General features: G+C 37.0%; 1 protein-coding gene across 1 annotated transcript; it reads left to right on the forward strand.

The window, feature by feature from the left end:
• The first annotated feature begins 2,165 nt into the window (after window positions 1–2,165).
• LOC103716244 (putative E3 ubiquitin-protein ligase ARI7) lies at window positions 2,166–20,379 on the forward strand. Its single transcript, XM_039119314.3, has 15 exons — window positions 2,166–2,590; window positions 3,784–3,905; window positions 5,272–5,374; window positions 5,491–5,581; window positions 7,017–7,189; window positions 7,800–7,904; window positions 8,004–8,092; window positions 9,184–9,291; window positions 9,401–9,491; window positions 9,616–9,705; window positions 16,735–16,782; window positions 18,514–18,585; window positions 18,678–18,777; window positions 18,871–18,997; window positions 19,687–20,379. The coding sequence occupies exons 1-15, from the start codon at window positions 2,423–2,425 to the stop codon at window positions 19,955–19,957; spliced, it is 1,758 nt and encodes a 585-aa protein (XP_038975242.1). The 5' UTR covers window positions 2,166–2,422; the 3' UTR covers window positions 19,958–20,379.
• Window positions 20,380–21,886: the final 1,507 nt, after the last annotated feature.

Below are 21,886 nucleotides of genomic sequence, written 5' to 3' on the forward strand. Positions count from 1 at the left end.
ATCATGTGCATATTGTTTGTTCCAACTTTGTTTTCTAAAGAAAAATACCATAATTGTTTGGTAGCTAATTATGTAAACAAGTGTCTGTTCAAAAAAAAAAAAAGAAAAAAAAAGAAAGCATGTTTAGCATGCAAAATTATAGATAATATCTGTACTCTTTTTTTTTTCCTTTTTGTTCTTTTTTATTCATATTTTGTTTCCTCCTGTACATATAGTGTAGCAGGGATGGTTAGAAAGCTGAAATTAGTCTCAACCCAACAGACTTTTCCAAGCAAAGTTTAGAAGTAAAATATAAGAGATTAACTGAGTACAATATATATATATATATATATATATATATATATATATATATATATATATATATATATATATATATATATATATATATATATATATATATATATATATATATATATCAATTTTCTGCGATGAAATCGTTTGTTAACAGGGAGGCAAGGGAGGTCATTTACTGTGTTAGAAATTAGTTGCTGGTTGTGGAATGGCTGGAACTGGAATAGATTGTACTTACACATACCCAATGAATTATATGAAAGATAGTGCACGACCAATGGTTATGTGTGGAATTTCAACAAATGTTTGATGTCATCCTTTTATTTGTCGTAAGATATCTACATTTAATGGTTTAGTGATGAGATAATTAGCAAAAGTTAAACAGACTTGTCTAGAGATCAACAAGTGAAAATTTCTAGAAGCTAAATATTTTCAACTTTTTGCAAACATGTGGATTAGCGGAAGAGACATGGGCTTTGCAAAGAAGTCTGAATCTTTTGTAGCATCGAGGTGAGTAGGAGTAGTGCATGCATGGTTCAAGCAATTAATTTAATCCTGAGTTCAGCTAGCAACCCAATGCATCAAGATTTTAAAATTTATGAGCTTTGGGATTTCCAATAAGATATCTTGGATTTTATGTTGGGTCGCAAAAGTTTCCTTTTTTTTTTTTCCTTTAAATTTAATCGACAAGGAGCTTGTTTGGGAAAAATTCTTTCTTCATTCTGTTTTTTTTTTTCCTTTCCAAGGAAGCAAACGAAACAAAAGCAGTCAGTAAAGAGCAAGCAATGAGACAATCAGACCCCTCTGATTGGCTTGATTTCCTCTTCCAATTTTTTCCTGTGGCGATGGTGATGGGCAAGAATGGTGCTCATATGAAAGCTGATATCAACTTGTTAAGGTATGGGTCAAATATTTTGACCAGATTATGTAGCGAGGTGTGATTTTTAGAACTTCCAATGGATTACAATTTACAAGGGTAGAGTTTGGATTGTGGCAACCTCGGTTGGTTCTATTGAAGAACATGCATGGGTGAGGTTTCTAAGTGCAGACGGCCTCTCTTACTCATAATTTACATTGCAACTGAATCAACAAGAATATCAAGGCTTAAGCCAATTGAGCCAAATTTGGTTGATTTCAAGTTAGTCATGGCAAATAGAGCCGGTAATTGTTTTGGATCATGGAGGTCAATTTTTGAGCTGATGCGAGCTGAAAAATCTTGACCACATGTTAGATTGGCTTAGGTATAGGTCAAGTTTGCTCTAACCTAACCTAACTCAACCTGACTCATATTGCCCCACTACTCTTTGAGGAAGGATACACGATTGTCAAATAAGCATAAAAGTAGTGGTTCCCAGATTAGGGCCATACCATACTTCCAATATAGGCATGTTTGGATCTCATAATACTAGGTCCTTTTCTACCCCATGTTCCAACCACAAACTAACACTGTTCGACCCAAAAAAATTAGTTCAACAATAGCCTTAAATCTAATTCAACCTATACCCGGTCCAGAAGGAGACATCACCCAACCCAAACCCAAGGAATTTTGCTTATATCTAAATCTTAGACATGAAACCTTGCACAAATTGGGGTAAGCTGCACATGGACTTGACCCAACCTACTTCTTCCCTAGGGTTACACATATGTGTGTCAGCCAAGGCCAAACCCAACCCTAGCTAATGCTAAATGCCTAGGGCTAACAAGCCTAGGTCATTTAGGAGTTGGCCCGGGCCCAAATCTTAGCCTTGTCATTCGCACGATTCTTAGCTTGGGCCAAGCAAACTAACGGCCCGGTCCGGTTCTCCGGTTCGGGCCTTTCTGACCGGCCCGTCCCATCAGCAGACATATTCGGATCCTTAGTGTCTGGTTTAACCGAATCCGATCCGAACCGACCTTTAGACGTTCTCGGATAAAGTGGGAGCAAGAAACCACCGATCCCCCAAACACCGAAAGCCCACCGAAAATCCTCCCCAGAATTCGATCATCTCCGTCCTCGCAGCCGATCCAATTCCCTTTCTCCCACCCGAATTACCCCTTGATCCAGCTGATTTCTGCCCCGATTCCCCTGCGCGGGGGTTAGGGTTTGCGTGATTCAAGGTTGCCGTCGGGAGGGGAAAGCCTAGGGTTGGTGATGGATTCCGATGAAGACATGCACGACGCCAACGGTTCCGAGTCCCTGGAGGATGATTTCTATAGCGAGGATATGGGGATGGAGTCCGATGATGAAGATGCCGACTATGATTTCGGCAATGAGGAGACAAATGATGATGCCGAGGACATCACCTTCCATCGCCAGCAGGTGAAGAGATTTTGTGGAAAGATGCGTTTTTTTTTTGTGGAATTGATGTTTTTAGCTTTTATTTTTATATCTTTTTACGGGTTTTAATGTTGAAGCTGGATTTTTAGCCAAAAAAGATTCCTTCTTGTGAATGAACTTATTATTTAAGTATGAGAGTTAGTCGTATATTGGTTTGTATTCATAGCTTAGTTTGATTCCATCCTGCTGCTACGATTTGTTAATTAGTGGAGTTTTTGTTGAGTAGTGTATGGGTTTTGATGTTTTCAGTTAGTGCAGTTGTTGCCAATGGAAGCAAATAGAAAGCTTGCAGTGGAAAGCAGTAAACTTTCATTCTGACAAGTCTTATAAAGGTTCCTTTTCCCACCTTTGATAATATGATCGAGGAGATGCTGATGGCAGTTTACTATGAAAGGATCTACACTGTTTCGCCACACTCCTTAATAAATAAAAAATTTTGAAGCAGATATTTAAGATTTGGCCTTTTTAGAAAGCGTTCCTGCTTCATATTTTTCTCAATGTATCCTTGAAAGTTTTGTCTCCAGTTGGAGTGTACACGTGCAGATAATCACATGCTAGATTGTGGTACTAGAGTCTGGTCTATTAGCATAGTAATCTTGTTTTAGCTGTCTTATTTTATTCATTATGTTTTTCTTCTGAATTCAACTTGGTCACGTAATGCAGCAGAACACACACACACACACAGAGAGAGAGAAAGACTTTGGAAATTAGTCATGAGAGGTCTACCTTTTTATATCATGGTCAGATTTTTCTGGACTTAAGGAGTTTAGTATACGACTGCTCTAGGATATTGTGTTTAACATATGCGTTCACCTTGACACAATGGACTATAATGGGAATTTGGGCCTTTGAAGATTGATATGGAACTCTTTGGTACTGCATGAGATTATAGATTATATTTTGTAGGAAGACCTGGAACATGTGCTTTTTGCCTAAGGTCGCTTGTTTTGATCAAAATCAAATGTAATGAAATCTATTTAGTTTGTTTAATAAGTGGTAGCTGCTGTATATATGATCACGACTTATTCTTGGAATATAATTAGAAAGATTATTGCCATGTCAAAACAAGTTGGCACCTTGTCAAATGGATTTGTATAATTTGGCTTCAGTAAATTTTTCCTTTTTCATTCTTGTATTCTTATGCCCAAACACTTTCCTGTATATAATATCTGCAGAACTACACCATTTTAAGTGAATCTGATATACATCAGCGCCAAGAGGACGATATAAGTAGGTTATCTACCGTACTTTCTATTTCAAGATTTGCAGCATGCATCCTTCTTCGGCACTACAAGTGGTAAGAGAGTTTGCTTCCAGTGGTGCTCATCTTGTTTACAAGTCTATCACTTTTAGTTTCCTAAATTTGTGGTGCTCTTAAGTTTCTGCCATAGGTTTTACCAAAAGAAGTACATGGTATATACTGTTGAGTCATATCTGTTAGATTTATGTACCTCTGTGTTTTAATAATTAAGAATTTTAGGTTTATCAGCCAAGATGATTATATATCCCTGCAAGTTTTTGTCATGAAGAAGTTGATCCCGGCCATTTATATTTGATTTTATACTTTCTGTTATTTGAGAATTTTATCTTTACGTCGAGGTTTTGCTTATTAGCTAAAATCATATGATGACTAAACATTCTTAATTTCTTATATGATGTCCTTACTCACATTCACCTTCCTAAATGAAACACCAAAATGAATAAGTACAAATATCTCTTCTATAAAGGACATTAACAAAAACAGATATCCTCAATGACTATGATCTCATATTCTCATGTCTATCAAAATAAACCTCTGTGCAATGTCAATATCTGATGTATTCTCTGTCTTCATTCCAGCAATGTTACTAAAATGATTATACAGCGAATCATTGTTCAATGGTTATGAAATGTGTATAGTAATATGGGGTATGCATATGACATGATACAGCTATGCTGTTACAGCGAACCTGGGAAAAGCAGGATGCAGGATAGCTTGGACATGTCAATGAATATACATATATAAATGTATGCACGCATGCATGCATGCGTGCATGTATGTAAATAACTCCATAAAACATAGTAGGTTATTCAAATAAAATAGTCTAGACTTGAGATGGCAGCGTGAACTTTCACGATCTCATTATTGAGTTATCAATCAAATTTATAGAACCCAATCTGTATGTCATATTTTAGTAGTAATGTCAGACTAAAAATATAACTGTTCATCATTTAAAGGTTAGTGCGCTAAAAAAACAAAGTGAACACCTTCCCTCTCATATGTGGAGGTGCTGGGGACATATATCAAGTAATTGGAAAATAAGTGGAATGTTTTTTTTTTAATTTGGAAAAATAGAGTACTTTACGTAAGTATAAGACATGTACAAAAAAAGCATCTGACAAGTACTGATATTTGATGTTTATCTATTATGGACATGGCATGTGATTTGAAGCACCTGTTCTTCCTATTATGGCATGTGATGTTCTTTTTTCCATTTGTTAATTTTGTAATTGTAGTTATGTTTGATGTATTTTCTCCTTTATGATTGTTTTTGATGTTTTCCAATATGATTTGCCTATGTATTTGTCTAGGGCCTAGCTTTCTACCTACTTCCTGTTGTATGTCTACTCTGGTGGGTTTAGATTATGCATTTTGATGCTCTGTATTTTTATTGAGTATGCAGGAGTGTCAGTATGGTACACGAGGAATGGTTTGCAGATGAACATGATGTCCGTCAGGTTGTCGGCTTGCTGGAGAACCCAGTTGAAATTCCAAATGTTCGGGAAGTGAGTATTTATTTGTTTCAAAACTATGTTTTATTTTCTTTCATTAACTCAATTTTCCTCCTATGTATGTTTAGAAAAAAATTTCTTCCTATTTGTGATACTCCTTTTGGTGGCAGCTGACTTGTGGAATATGTTTTGAAACATATCCTCGCAATATAATGAGTGCTGCTGCTTGTGGTCATCCTTTTTGTGGGGCATGTTGGAGAGGTCTGTTCGCCTACCTGATAGTTGGATTTCTGCCAATCATATTTGCTCAGCCTACATTAGCTCTAATCATGATTGAAAGTTGCTCAAGTTCCACTATGTGCTTCCAATATACATTAATATGTGTCATTCTGCATATTTTTTTAATGTGTTATGAGCTACCATTCAGTTTGTTTATCGAGACCCAACTGTTCGTTTAAAAGTTCAAATATACAGATTTTTGATGCACATGTATGAGGTTGAATCAAGTGAGCAAAGAGGGGCCTGTCATGAAATCTAAATCAGTAGTTGGTAAAAATGAAGTCTATCTCTATAGTGGTGCAATCTAAGCTCATGAAATCAAGAAACAATAGTTAAAACATTCCTCTAAATGTGGGAAAGAGTGTGCTGGCTTCGTCATCAGAAGCCCGGATTCTAGGGTGGTTCTTGCTGGTGGTTGTCAGAGCTTCGATACCTCGGTCCCAGGGGCTGAGCTGGGGGCGGCATAGGCCGGTTTGGGCTATGCTCGGTGCGTGTTGTGGGCTAGAGCATTATGCTCGAGGAAGATTCGGCTACGATTATCAGCTAGATCCAGGGAGGCACCGGCGGCGTGGGTGGGTGCCATCCCTTACTTCGAGACATCCGGGCTATGGTCAATGACGGCATGGCATTCCAGACCAAGCACGTGTATAGAGAAGTCAATGGGGCCGCAGATTGGGTGGCGTCGTATGTGGCCAATCACTCCAAGGGTGCCAAGAGCGCTCCGAGATTTGCTATTTTTCGACTTTTTTGGATGTGTTTGTACTAGAACTGTATGAATCATCCATTTTAGCAAAAAAATAGAAAAACACGTGGGAAAGAGTCTTGATATAGAGGGAAGAAATTCCATCTAAATATAGGAAAATGTGTTTATATCCAAGGTGCAGAATGTGTCAATAAATATGAATATTTAAGATGGAATGGGTGGGAGGAAAATATTGGCCTCTTGGACGGAATAGCTTCAGGCTTTCAAACTGTTAGTTGGCAGTTAGACCAGCATTTTTCAATTTTTATTGGTTTGCACATTGTTTGTTCACTAGTCAGTAGCCAATTCTAAATGAATCCAAACAGTTTACTTGTTTCATTTTTGTGTTTAAGTAACAAAACATCCTAATCCAGATTTTGGTTTCAATATTATGTTTCTTCACATAGTTGTTTTGCCAGTATATATCAGTTTTTGTTGCCTTTAAGTTTGTTGACGGAACAATGATAATTGGAAGTATTTACCCTCATTCCCCCCCCCCAAATTGCCTTCATTGCCACTATAAATTGTCAGCCTTTGAGTTGAAATTATGTTGAATATGAAAGCAGAAATGCAGTTTCAACCATAATTTTTTATTCTTTTAGTGGTTTAAGTTTTTCTTATCTTCTGGTTGAACCATATTATACTTTGAGGTTTAATCCTAGTTCTGACTGGCAGGTTATATTGGCACATCAGTAAGTGATGGTCCTGGATGCTTAATGTTGCGATGTCCTGATCCTTCCTGTGGTGCTGCTATTGGTCAGGACATGGTCAATAAGTTAGCTACAGAGGAAGATAAAAAGAAGTATGCACGCTATCTTCTTCGATCATATATTGAAGATAATAGGAAGGTAAATCTGTGATTCAAACTGCAGATGCCTGCACTAAGGGTAGCTTTATTTCTTTGGCCTTTCTCTTACATGCATCAATAATTGAAATAAAAGAATTTGAAATAAGAAAAATCAGTGAATAAGTATGGTTTAGCATCTTTGAGTTCTATGTGGGAATATTTTATAGTATTTCTTTCCTTTATGATGGGGAATACTCATCTTTGTTCGCTAGTTTTCCTTTTAATTTCAAAATGTGAGACTGTAGTTTAATTGACATAGCATGATGTCGCGTAGTTTCGTATTTCTATGCATGTTTCTTTCTTTGTAAAGGTGTTTTATCAAGGTTATTAAATTGAAATTGCTGTCGCACCTGTGATTTTTTTGGCATATTGATAATCTTTTTGCTCAATTCATTGAGCTTATAAGTTCTGGTAATAATCATTGTCAAATGTATTATATATGTAGAATAATCAAGTATAGATATGTTGACATCTTTATATCTGCTTTTATGATTCTCATGGATGCAATTATTCAATTTTTAGCAAAGTCGACCTATACAAGGTTTGGGAAGTAACCATATCCTTGTTTTGAGTTTATTTGTTGTCTGGTATTTTTCTTTTATTTCCTGCAGACAAAATGGTGCCCTGCTCCGGGCTGTGAGTTTGCAGTGGATTTTGTATTCGGCAGTGGAAGCAATGATGTTTGCTGCAAATGCTCATATAGCTTTTGCTGGCATGTGAGTGTTTTCTAAAAATGGGTGTACAGTCATTCTTTTAAAACATCAATGTCTATCCCATCAGAGGGCATTCTAAGTCTTCGAAAATGAAATCTGCAGTGTACCGAGGAAACTCATCGACCAGTGGACTGTGGTACAGTTGCCAAGTGGATATTAAAAAACAGTGCGGAGTCTGAAAATATGAATTGGTAGGTGATGGGTTATGTAGATGAGTTGATTTCTTTCTGTTCTTCCAGTTTTACTAATAGGTGTTGATATTTTTTTTGTATTTTATTGTTTACGTGTTGCTACCTGATTATAGCATTTTGAACCTTTCATATCTTATTAATTCTGATGAGTATGATTTAGTTGTTTTGTAGGTTTTCTAGTTGCACATCAGACTTAAAATGATTTTTCTTATTATATTTATTCAATTTTTAGTGCCTTCCAGTGTTCAGTGTAATCAGGACTATGGCTGCAGAATTTCCTAAGTATAATGAACATTTGATTTAATTATTTTCCCTTATCATCCTGAGTCCAATGATCCTTTGTTACTACCATTGTTGGGTAATTTATTACTATCAAAGAAAGTATTGTATTAGAATGCTCTTACTTGAATGGTTATGTAAACTTAAAATTTGTTAAAACTGTGATGTTATAACTTTTTTTGTCATGATGTTGAGTTTCAAATATCAGGAGATTTGAGTCCATAATGTCTCTGTTTTGCATTTTTCTCATGTTCTTGTCTTCTAATTTATTTTCACTATTATGTTTATTCTGAATAGTACTAAAACTCGAATTGATTTTCGTTACTGCTGTCTGGAGGTTAATCATAACATTCGTTATCAGTTCGTTTTTTGGCATATGTTCCTCTTCAATTGTTTACATTAGATCCATTTTTCATATAATATGGCTTGGTCGAAACTCTTGAGATAATTTCTTGCTACAAGATGTGTTTCTAACTGCTGTCTGGAGGTTAATCGTAACATTCATTCAGTTCTTTTTTTTGGCACATATTCCTCTCCTATTGTTTCCATTACATCTATTTTTCATATAACATGGCTTGTTCGAAACTCTTGAGATAACTTTTTGCTGATGTACTAGCACAATATTTATGGGTGCTGGAGTATAGTGTGTGGTCTCTTGTCATGAGCATATTAAGTTACTGGGTCTTCCCAACTCAGTTGATTCTGCCTACACTCTCACTATAACATATTTTGAGTGAGCAAAATTGAGTTAAAATGATCTCTCTAAAATTTCTCCATGTTTGTTGTGTTGTGGATTTTATTTTTCTTTGCAGGATATTGGCTAATTCCAAACCCTGTCCAAAATGCAAACGGCCAATTGAGAAAAACCAGGGTTGTATGCATATGACATGCACACCTCCATGTAAATTTGAGTTTTGCTGGTAAAAAAAAAACTTTGCATCAGCAGCTTGAATGCCTTATTGAAATCACTTATTCAGTACTTCATTTTTTTTCCCTTTTAATCTGATGCCTTTTTCATTATTATTGAAGGTTATGTCTCGGTGCATGGTCGGAACATGGAGAGAGAACTGGTGGTTTCTATGCTTGTAATCGTTATGAAGTAGCAAAGCAGGAGGGACTAGTATGTTTTTGATCTGTTGTTTATTTTTTTGTTTCTGTCTTGTCTGCTTAAACTCATGATACATTTAATGTAAATTTTGGGGGCATTACTGATGTTATGTTTGTTATGTTTTATTTGATTGCAGTATGATGAATCTGAAAGGAGGAGAGAAATGGCTAAAAACTCTCTTGAGAGATATACACATTATTATGAACGTTGGGCAACCAATCAATCAGTATGTACATTTTCTAAACGTTGTTTCTCTTCAGCATGCTTTAGTCTGGCAGTTATTTCTGTTTTAATTTGTTAGATGCTGTTTTTAAGAACATTAAGTAAAATTATCTTCTTCCAGCTGAAGTACTTGCACTTTCACGTCTTTGTGCATTCACAGTAGTTTCAACATCTTTTTATTACTGCAAGGGTGTGTTAAGTGTTGGAAGTGTTGGAACTTCAAGTTCTAAGAATTTGAATTCTTAGAACTTAGGTTGGTGAAACATGTGTTTTGCTGTTTGTTTTTTAGGAAATCAGTGCATGAGAATTAGGAAGTTTTGGATATTTGATGTAGTCTCAGGACTCTATCTTAGACATAGTTCATGTTTTTTATTGTTTCTATGTTTTCCATCCAAAGTCATGTTTAAACTTGGATTTTCAATCCAGTCATGTACTAGTACTGCCAAGCAAAGAGGGTCCACTTAGGTGTGATAGAAAGCCTAATCCAACTCCAAATTACCATACTTAATTGTTTGAGCTTTAGCCTTAGAGGTGGCAAAATATGACCCGACCCGTATTCGACCCACCATAAACAGGTTTGGGTTTGGCCTAAACAGGTTTAGGTCGTAAACAGGTCGACCCGTTTAACCTGTTTATTAATTGGGTCGGATACGGATTTTAGATGTCTAACCCGTTTAAACTGTTTAACCCGTTTAACTGTTGGGCAGGTTAAACAGGTCTAAACAGGTTAAACAGGTTGGGTTGGGCAGGTTAAACAGGATTGGGCAGATTAAACAGGTCTAAACAGGTTAAACGGGTCGGGTTGGGCAAATAGGTTAAAAAAGTCGGGTCAGGTTGGGCAAACAGGTTACCTGTTTATTAAACAGGTTAAACGGATCGGGTTAGGTTACCTGTTTATTTAACATGACAGGTTTAGGTTGTAATTTCTGACCCGTTTAGTAAACAGGTCGGGTTCAGGTTTATGATTTTCTGACTCGACTTGCATGTGATCCGACTCGATGCGATTGCCACCTCTACTTAGCCTTTCTTCAATGCCCACGGTCATCACTCATCTCTAGAAATGGAGGAGGCTGGATGATAGTTTTGAAAATAGAATTGTGCATGTATGAAAGGAGGGAAGTTAGAAAAGAGAAAAAATACGCAGAAATCTGTAGAAAACAGCATAGAAAAAAACACTGTTCACATGAATAGTAATCCGACCTGTGACTGTTCACAGAACAGTAACCTGACCTGGTTACTATTCATGAAACAGTAACTCAGATTATAAAAGAGAGGACAACAGCCAAAAAAATAAAAAGACAAGGAGAAGAAATCCTAGAAAGGTGAGTGCCACCATGGGCGAAGCCCTGAGAGACTCTTTTCTTCCACTTTCATCTTGCTTCTTGACCTATTATCTTCTTGGAGCCACTTTCTTAACCCCGTCATCCTTCATCTCGATACTTTGGTGGAGCACGGCCTAAAAATTTTCATTGGATTGGAGGGACCAAACTCGCAGAGGTAATTATCTGACTAGTTCTATCACCATTTTTTTGCCCATCCCTTATTTCTTCGACCATCAATCATTATCTCCACCCATCATCATTACCATCGTTGCCATCTATCACATCCTTGGAACCCGAGATTACTGGCAATATTTATTTTATTGTTTTATTGTAGTTATTTTCAGTTTGCTGCACTAGTTATATTTCATTAATTAGACTTCGTTAATTATCTATCTATCATGTTCTGTTTTGTATTCACATACCTCTATGATGATCTTTTGGGATGAGTATTTGCTGAAGTATCTAATCAATCGCACTATAATTGATTATTATGAAATCAATCTACACCTGTAATAATCGATTATAGGTTGCACCAAAGTGGTATCAGAGCTAATAGGTCCTGCATATTTAAAAATCTTTATTATTATTTTTGCATCATAACATCCATTTTTTCTGCACTTTAAATTCTAAAAATTAAATTTCTGCGCTTCAAAATAGAGAAATATATTTTCTGAATTAAAAAAAAGTAAATTATATTTTCTGCATTTAAAACTACATAAATTTTAATTTTTGGAGTTAAAAATACAAAAAAATTAGTTTCTGCATTTAAAAAAATTCTGCTTTCATTTTCCGCATTTAAAAACTAAAAAAATATTTCTGCATTAAAATATTACTTTCTGTATTAAAATATTCATTTTCGGCATTAAAAAAAATTGAAAATTTTTTTCTGAAAAAAATCTGTTTCATCTCCATAATATTAGAAGCACCTCTGAAACAGTTTTGAGTTGAATCTTAGCCTACAATCATGTTTGATAATTGGCAAGATGCATTTAGAACCCAACAACAAACTTTAGAACAAATCCAACGACAGGTAGAACACCTCTCCAGCTTCATGACTAGACTAGAATTGAACATATCTGAGATAGTGAGACCTAGGAGAGAGAAACTATTAGGATGAACCAAGACGTAGAGTCAGACCTCAAGGTAGACAAAGGGTCAATTAGAGGGTAGTCGAGAGTAGTGAGTCAGATAAGATAGAAAATGACTTAGATGACCGACCATTACGTAGGAACAGAGAGAGACCACCACATAGAGAACCCCCTCATGCTAGACGTTGGGATGATGGCATTAAGATTGATGGAGATTTTGAGGGGCGTTTCCAGCCAGATGCTTTTCTTGATTTGGTCAACAAAATCGACCAATATTTTGATTGGAAGAAAATCCCTGAGGATAAAGAGGTCAAATTTGTGACCCTCAAATTGAAGGGACACGCACTGGTTTGGTGGAAGCAACTCCAAGAACGAAGAGTTCAACAAGGTAAGGATAAGATCCGTACCTGGAGTAAGATGAAGGAGAAGTTGAGGAAATGATTTGTCCTGTTACATTATCGCGAAAACCGCTACTTGAAATTCCAAAACCTCCGACAAGGAACTAGGATCGTGGATGAGTACACCAAGGAGTTCTATGAGCTCCAAGCAAGAAACAGCCTTAGTGAGGATCCCATTCATGTTGCCAGTAGATATATCAATGACTTGAGACAAGACATCCTAGACCAAGTGGAGATGTTCGATGTCTTGAGTATTGATGATGCCCATCGCCGTGCATTGAGGGTAGAAGCACAACAAAGGCGAACTAGTGGCTGAAAGTGGGACTCAAACAGAAATTCTACTACCCATGTAAAGAGTCAGATTGAAGATAAGGCAATACGTTCTCAGAACCCTACCAAGACCACAACTACCCTAAAGCCCAATTCTAACAAGGAATTATAGGACAAGGGCAAAGGCGGACTGGCACCGGCACCTGATTCTACTATCATTTGCTATAAGTGTCGGTTACCCGGTCATAAATCCTTTGAATGTTTCCTGAGAAAATTTCAGTCTCAGTCTCACCTAATTGAGCATGGACGCTAGGACGGTTCAGATGAACCCAATTTAGAGAAATGAGGGTGAGTCTGAACATGAAGATGAGTCGGAGAACGACAATGTCCACATTACAGGTGATGCGGTGGGTCCACTCATGGTGATTCACCATATCATGGTCGCACCTAAGCAACCTGTCTAGGACAATTGGTTGAGACGAAGTATTTTCTTGACTATGGTTACTGCAGGGGGATATAGATGTTCTATCTTGATTATAGTGGCAGTACTGAAAACTTCGTATCTCAACACATGGTTGATAAAGTAAAGATACCTACACAAAAGATTTATAAACCATATAAGGTATCTTGGTTTAAGGAGGGACATGAGGTTCCAGTCACCCACAGGTGTCTAGTAGAGTTTTTCATTAGAAAACGATGCCAAGATTAGGTATGGTGTGACGTTATGCTTATGGAGGTGTGCTACGTGTTGTTAGGTAGGCCTTGGCAGTACGATAAGAAGACCCAACATGACGGAGAAAAGAATATATATTTCTTTGTGAAAGACAAAATGAATATCACACACTATCCACAAAAGGAATTGCATGGGTATAACACGAAAAATTTTGTGAAAGCTAGAGGCAAAGAACGTATTCAAAGGGCCTTGATTCTAAATTTAAAATATTTTTGGCCTAAGATGAGAGACGATGTCATTAGATACATGCGAAAATGTCAACATTGTCCGCAAGAAAAAGAAAAGGTCCAAAATACAGGCTTGTACACCCTGTTGCCTATCTCTAGTGACCCTTGGGAGGATGTCACCATGGGCTTCATTGTAAAACTACCAATGTCTGTTAGGAAGGTTGATTCGATTTTTGTTGTGGTGGACCGGTTTTCAAAAATGTCACATTTCATTTCATGTAGAAAAATATCTAATGCATCTCATATAGCACATTTATGTTTTAAAGAAATTGTTAGACTGCATGGTATTCTAAGATCATTCACATATGATAGGGACACAAAATTTACTAGTTATTTTTGAAAAAAATCTTTGGAGCAAATTAGAAACGAAATTAAACTTTAGCAATGCTTGTCACCCTCAAATAGATGGTCAGATAGAGGTAGTGAACCGTACACTTGGTAACATGTTTAGATGTTTGGTTAGTGAGCATCTTACTCAGTGGGATTTGGTTTTAGCACAGGCTGAATTTGCATACATGTCTATAAATCGTACTACTAGTAAGTCTTCCTTTGAAATCATCTACGGATTTTCTATTTCACACATACTTGATCGTGCTTCCATTTCCTATCATGGTCGGATAAGTGCCGAAGCAGAGAAGAATATTGAGCAGGTCCGTCACATCCAACGGAAAGTTCATCAGCGCTTGCTTGACTTCAGTGCTAGGTATATAAGGATGATGCTGACCGTTATCATAGGGAGGTTCACTTTGCAGAGGGCTATCTGGTGATGGCCTATTTCAGGAGAGAGAGATTTTCATTGGGCAGTTACAGCAAACTTAGCTGGCGAAAGTATGGTCCATTCCGCATATGTCGAAAGTTGGGGGAGAATGCCTATTTATTAGAGCTTCCAGACAACGTCTAGACTTTCCCAATTTTCAACATCGCCGATCTGTACCAGTTCTATGGAGATCCACCAGAGGCGGTTGCAGATCCAGATCTACCCAGCACCAGCTTAGATTCCAGTTTTCATGAGGATATTGAGGATATTCTTGACATGTGAGCAGTAGACACTAGGCGTGGGCAGTACCGTAGATTTCTTGTGCGTTGGCAAGGGAGACTTATGTCAGACAGTTCATGGATCAGCGAGGACGAGTTGAGGTGCCAGAGACCTGATTTGTTGCAGTGCATACAGGAGGCCTACTCGTTAGGAGTCGAGTTCTTCCCAGTTGGGGGAAACTGATGTAGTCTCAGGACTCCATCTTAGACATAGTTTATGTTTTTTGTTGTTTTTGTGTTTTTCATCCAAAGCCATGTTTAGGCTTGGATTTTCAGTCGAGTCGTGTACTAGTACTGCTAAGCAAAAAGGGTCCACCTAGGTATGATAGGAAGTCTAACCCAACTCCAAATCACCACACTTAATTGTTTGAGCCTTAGCCTTTCTTCAATGCCCACGGTCATCACTCATCTCTAGGAATGGAGGAGGATGGATGATAGTCTTGAAAATAGAATTGTGCATGTATGGAAGGCGGGAAGCTAGAAAAGAAAAAAAAAATACGCAGAAATTTGCTGCACAGAAAAAACACTTCACATGAATGGTAGCCCGACCCGTTACTGTTCATAGAACAGTAACCCGATCAGGTTACTATTCATGGAACAGTAACTCAGCCTATAAAAGAGATGACAGTAGCTAAAAAAAAGACGAGAAGAAGAAACCCTAGAAAGGTGAGTGCCATTGTGGGCGAAGCCCTGAGAGACTCTTTTCCTTCCACTTTCATCCTGCTTCTTGACCTATTTCTTCTTGGAGCCATCTTCTTGACCTCGTCATCCTTCATCTCGATACTTTGGTAGAGTGCGGCCTGAAGATTCTCATTTGATTGGAGGAACCAAACTTGCTGAGGTAATTATCCGACTAGTTCTATCACCATCTTTTGCCCATCCCTCAGTTCTTCGACCATCAATCATTATCTCCATCCATCATTATTACCATCGTTGTCATCTATCACATCCTTGGAACCCGAGATTACTGGCAGTATTTATTTTATTGTTCTGTTGTGGTTATTTTCAGTTTGCTGCACTAGTTATATTTCATTGATTAGACTTCATTAATAAGATATCTATCATGTTTTGTTTTGCATTCACATACCTCTATGATGATTTTTTGAGATGATGAGTATTTGCTGAAGTATCTAATCAATCGCACTATAATTGATTATTATGAAATCAATCTACACCTGTAGTAATCGATTATAGGTTGCACCAATATTAAAGTTATCATCGAATTACCATTGATGATGATTATCATTTAATACTGCTTAAATGAGAGGGTAGTATAAAATTAAAGCGGAATAAAGCGCCTCTGTATGTGGGGGAAGTAAGTGGGAGGGCATTAAAGCATTTGTATGGGGGAAGTAAGTGGGAGGGCATTAAAGCAGAATAAAGCGCCTCTGTTACCCACACAGAACTTGACTTTGAAATCCGTGGGCTGAAGTACAGTTCATTGATTTTGCTGAAGTGGGAAGCAGATTTCCTTGCTTTGGTTTGAGTTGCATGGAAACATATGCCTGGAAATGCCCATCATGGAAATGCAATTCTATGGCCTTGTCAGTGCTTGCAGTATAAAATTTTACTGCTTGGTATTTGGTCTCCCTCTATCTCAAGTGCAAGTGTGCGTGCGAGCGTATGTTTACCATGCCTATCTATTGTGTTGCATGGAGTTCCTTATTCTCTGTTTAACAAATGCCACTTTCATTTTTTGTCATCTGTTTCTTACATTATACGCTTCTTGTGCTATTTAACAAACACAGACATTATTCGGTATTTCACAAGGGATCTATCCTATATTACTATATGTATGCTTACATGATTAAATTGCTTCCTATCTAATGCACATATGCATGCTGAAATCGTTGGGGTTGATTTCCTAATGCTTCTATTTGTTATCTGATACTACTTGACTTGTTTTCATTTAATGATAGTAAATTTTTGAACTAAATATAATATTTCTCTTAATTTGCAGTCAAGGCAAAAGGCACTTGCAGATCTGCATAGCATGCAAACTGAAAAGGTAGGCACTCTCCTGACGTTGTTGTGCATTTTCCTATTTTTTTTGTGTTAGTAGAATTGAGAAACCTGGTTTTTTGTTAAAATAGTTATTTGTATTTGGAATAGAGCTGATCAAACATTGGGTCGGGCTCGGGCTCTACAGTAGAATTAGGCCCGATGTTTATGCTCAGGCCTAGCCTAGCCTGGACATCGGACCTCTTTTTTGTCTGGGCCCGGCCCAATATGGAAAGGTCAATACATGCCTGCCAAACAAACCTGATATTCTTATATTCATTAAACATATAGTATATGATTTTATTATTATAAGATATTATTAGTTTATATATATATATATATATAATTATCTTGGGCTGGGCAGGGACAATTTTTAATTTTCTCAAACGTGGCCTGATTTTCAGATTGGGCCTGTATTTTTGCCCAAGCCCGTTGGGGGGGGGGGGGGGGGGCTTGGCATGCCAATCGGGCTGGGCATGCATTTGGCCCATGATCAGCTCTAATTTGGAAGCAATCATACAGCTGATACACTCATCTGCTTCTATTTGAATCAAATATGATTTCATTAGCATAACCACATGACTGTCTGATAAGCATGTGCCAATCAATTTTGAATAGAAAATTAGCATATTGGAAGTTCAATTGGCCCAAATAACCATGAGCAGCTACGATATTATAAGTTTCTTCCTCTTGACCGAATCTGTAACCTGCATTAGCAGATTTATTTTCAGTGGTTTCTCTGATCAAACTAGAGGTTACCAGGGAACCAACAGATTTTTATCTTCCGTTTGAACTCATTTCCATAATTCGTTTAGTTTCCTTGATAGGTGCAATTACTATGGCTCGTTAATAATAAATATTTAGAATTAAATTTGAAGATTTATAAATTATAAGATTTATAAATTCTAAATATATAAAATAAATGGAAAGGTTTAAGATTTTTATAAGGTCTTTAATTAAACCTATCTATTGCCAATACCTTCTTTTATTCTATAATCATTCTATTCTAATCAATCGAATTGGTTGAATTGTTGTTCATATTGAAATGAATCGAGATTGATAAGGAGTTGGTCAATGATGTTCAAGCATGTACTTTTTTCGAGTGTATTTATTTTCTATCGGTATCTATGGATTGATCACAAGTCAAAAGATGGTTAGAGCACTTACGTGTCTTGAGCTTAGGGTGCAAATGGTACTAAAGAGTATCCTATCGGAGCAGTAAGGTGCTCTTCTGTGCATTTTCTTGTTTCTTGAGTGGTTGTTTGAATTTGGAGTCCTACCGAACTGCTTGGTGTGGGACTATGAGTGACTGATATATTAAGCACCTAGAGAATAACTATTCCAGCTAGATGCGGCACACACTCTTGTTTGTGTCATATAGTTGTGCACTAGCACTTTCATGTACTCATCTATATATAATTGCACAATGCTCGAGAAATGCCATTAAGAGTGAAAGTTTGGAGTATGCTTGAATATGAGTAGACTTGAAAGTTGAGAGATGCTTAATATACGTATACATATGTACATACATACATAAGTACATGCAAACATGCTTGCATCCATTTCTTTAAATAGTGTAAATAACATTTGTCATTTATTTTCATTGTCCTCTAGGATGTGTTTCTAGATTATGTGATAGATGAATTTTGCATTACACGCATATTTTTGAGAAGTGAAGATTCTTATTGATGTATAGATCTCAAGCATGCTATTGCTAACTGTTCTTAAAACACTGCAGCTTGAGAAGCTGAGTGAGAAACAAAGCCAACCAGGGTCCCAGCTCAAGTTCATAATTGAAGCCTGGTCACAGGTAGGTTATAAGATATTGAATAATTGTTTAATTGTAAAAATTATGTATTTTGTTCCGTCATGGTCTTCAAAATTTACCATTCCAATTTGCAGATAGTGGAGTGCAGGCGAGTGCTGAAATGGACATATGCTTATGGATACTATCTACCTGAGCATGAGCATGCAAAACGACAATTTTTTGAATATCTGCAAGGTTCTGAACATTATTTTCTAACCTGAAATTAAATTGATTCCAGTAATGTAGTCATTCTATGGAAATCACAGAGTATGCACAATTGTGCTGTAGGTGAAGCTGAGTCTGGTTTAGAACGGCTTCATCAATGTGCAGAGAAGGAACTTCAGATTTACCTAGAAGCAGATTCTCCCATGAAAGAGTTCAGTGATTTTCGTACAAAACTGGCTGGACTAACCAGGTATGTGCAACTCAAACCTTGGCTTTTTATTTCAGGCTTATTGGCATCCGTACTGTAGTAAAGCTGTTTCTTTTTGATTGTGCTGAAAGGCAGATCTGCTTGGTTTTTATGAGTAAACATTTTCTGTGTTCACATTGATATTTTCGATTTACAAAATTTTAGTTAACAAAAGCCTAACCTCTGTTCTTTCTTTAATTCCTTTCTTCGACTGCTAAGCAAATACACTGAGTACTCCGGCAGCCTTTTTTCCATTTATTATGTGCATGGTACTGGTGGCTGATGGCTATCCTGGATCTGAGAATCCCAGACCTCTCACCTAACTCTATCATCTAGCTGATGTGGGCAATTCAGTAAATTACATATTTTTTTTATCAGTATTCTCTCCTTTCTGGTAGATGTGCTTATGGTTTCTTGTTGTAGTTTGTTTTAGGAAAAATGACGGGACTGTGATTATGAATAGGTGGGGTGGGTTCATTTATCAATTCACTTGTTGCATGGCACTTGCTTGTGAGCATCAATGTCAACTATATGTGGACAAATAATTTGAAAACTGCATGAACCTGACTGGGTTTCTTTTTCAGTATAAATTCTGACCGTATTTCAGACTGGTTTCTTGAGATATCATGTAGTTTTAGTTCAAGTCTTGAGACTAAGCTGCACATTTTATTTCATGAGTTTGTATCCAACAGTGTAACTCGAAATTATTTTGAGAATCTCGTTCGAGCCCTGGAAACTGGCTTGAAGGACGTGGACTCCACCAACAGCCAGGCTGCATGCAGTCAAAGTTCTAACTCGAAGAGTGTGTGCGGCAAGGGTAGCAAGAGTGGAAAGAACAAGGCAGCTCGATCAGGTGGTCCTAGTCGCAGCTTGGATGATCACTGGTCATGCGATCGCTGCACCTTTTTTAACCCTGGGTCTGCCACTACATGCCAGATGTGTGAGCATCACCTACCAACATAACCCCATCTCGAGCTGAAAAAGTAAAAAAAAAAAATAAAAAAAAGAATGGCCGATGTAGCTGAAGGTTTCAAGAGGAATAAAGGAAGAAGCTGCCTCTTATCTTGTCCTTTTTGGTTCTTTGAACAGGTAAATGCATCATATAATAATTCTGTATATATTTATGAATATATATTTGTTTCTAGATACATATGCTATTGTCAGTTGAGTGAGAAACCAGCTTGCAAATGTAATTATTTTTCAAAACGGACTGTAGTGGTACGTATCCATTGGCTCGATCAAAGTTAGAAAGGGAAAATTATGGTGCTCCTGTTGATGAGTAGTTATTGTATTGGCTGATGATCAAAAATGGACTGCTGAGGTAAATGTATGTAATATAACTATCATATCTTAATTCATCAATTCTCTGCTGTGGTTCATGTGCATGTATCCGTTTTCAGTCATCTTTTTTGGATGAATGCATGATTCTGTTTTGAGAAATTTGGACAATAATGGTGCTAATCTATTTTGAAGTTCAAAATATACATAATTTTATTGTGATCTCCTAGGGTGCTAAGAAGATGATGGAGAATGTGCTTGAGACTTAGGGCTAGCAATGTTCTAACAAATTGGTTTCTGAGGGCATATATCTAACAAATTGGTTGCATATATCTAACAAATTGGTTTCTGAGGGCTAGTAATGATCTCCTAGGGTGTTTTACAAATTGATTTCTGAGGGCATATATTTAATAATTTTCTACTTGCACTCAGAACCACTCATACACATCTGATTTTTATTGACTCAAGATGGTTCTCAAATATTTTCTGTGTCAAAGTCTTTATGAACGGATCTGCAATGTTTTCTTTTGATGTTATCTTTAATATCACCACATTGCCTCGGTTCATGATGTCGCGTATGAGATGAAATCCCCTTTTTATGTGCTCCGTCCTCCTATGAGCTCTTGGTTCTACTACTTGTGCAATTGTACCATTGTTGTCACAATAAATGGTGATAGGAGACTCAATTGATAGGACGATCTTAAGTTCCTAAATGAACTTGCAAATGCACACAACTTTCTTTGCAGCTATATATTCTGTCTTAGTAGTAGAATCTGTACTAGTATCTTGCTTGATGCTTCTCTAACTTATTGCCCCTTTATCTAGTGTAAACACATATCCAGATGTAGATTTTTTATCATCAATGTCTGATTAAAAATCTGAATCAGTATAACTTCAGCCAGTAGATCTTTACCTCCAAACATCAGAAAATAGTGTTTAGTTTTTTTAAGATACTTGAGGATATGCTTTATTGCTGCCTAATGCTCAGGGCTCGATCAAATTGATATCTACTCACTACACAGATTGTATAACTGATATTTGGTCTTTTACGCAACATTGCATACATGAGGTTCTCAATTGCTGAGGCATAGGGACAGCTCCTCATCTTATCTCTCTCCTCTTGAGTTTTAGGACTCATTTTCTTTGAGAGATGAATGTCATGCCTGGAGGGTAAGAATCCTTTTTTGGCATCTTGAATGCTGAATTTAACCAGCATGCTGTCAATGTAGTTAAGCTGTGAAAGTCCTAAAATCCTCTTTTTTCGGTCTCTAAACAATATGCTTTCCTGAGGTCTTTTATTGAAAAATGATTCGACAACTATATTTTCACAGTTGACATCGCTTCGACGTCATTTCCTATAAGTAGAATATCGTTTACATAAAGGACTAGGAATAGGAAAGTACTCCCACTAATATTCTTGCAAACACAAGGCTCATTCATATTTTGTGAGAAACCAAACTCTTTGATTGACTCATCAAATTGGATGTTCCAGTGGTGTAATGCTTATTTTAGTCCATAAATGACTTGATCAACTTGCACACTTTAGATTCACTTGCACGAGATATAAAGCCTTCAGGCTGTTCGATATAAATCTCCTCTTAGATGTACCCATTT

The sequence above is a fragment of the Phoenix dactylifera genome, chromosome 2 (assembly GCF_051530095.1).
Source record: "Phoenix dactylifera cultivar Ajwa chromosome 2, Ajwa_hap1_PhDact_Kaust_v1.1, whole genome shotgun sequence".
Classification (NCBI taxonomy): Eukaryota; Viridiplantae; Streptophyta; class Magnoliopsida; order Arecales; family Arecaceae; genus Phoenix; species Phoenix dactylifera.

Bases quoted from the DNA above. Each gene is read 5' to 3' on its own strand.
- LOC103716244 (XM_039119314.3), top strand. From the start codon at position 2,423: ATGGATTCCGATGAAGACATGCACGACGCCAACGGTTCCGAGTCCCTG. The intron at 3,906-5,271 runs GTAAGAGAGTTT...TTGAGTATGCAG, and splicing joins CTTCTTCGGCACTACAAGTG to GAGTGTCAGTATGGTACACG. The intron at 7,905-8,003 runs GTGAGTGTTTTC...TGAAATCTGCAG, and splicing joins CATATAGCTTTTGCTGGCAT to TGTACCGAGGAAACTCATCG.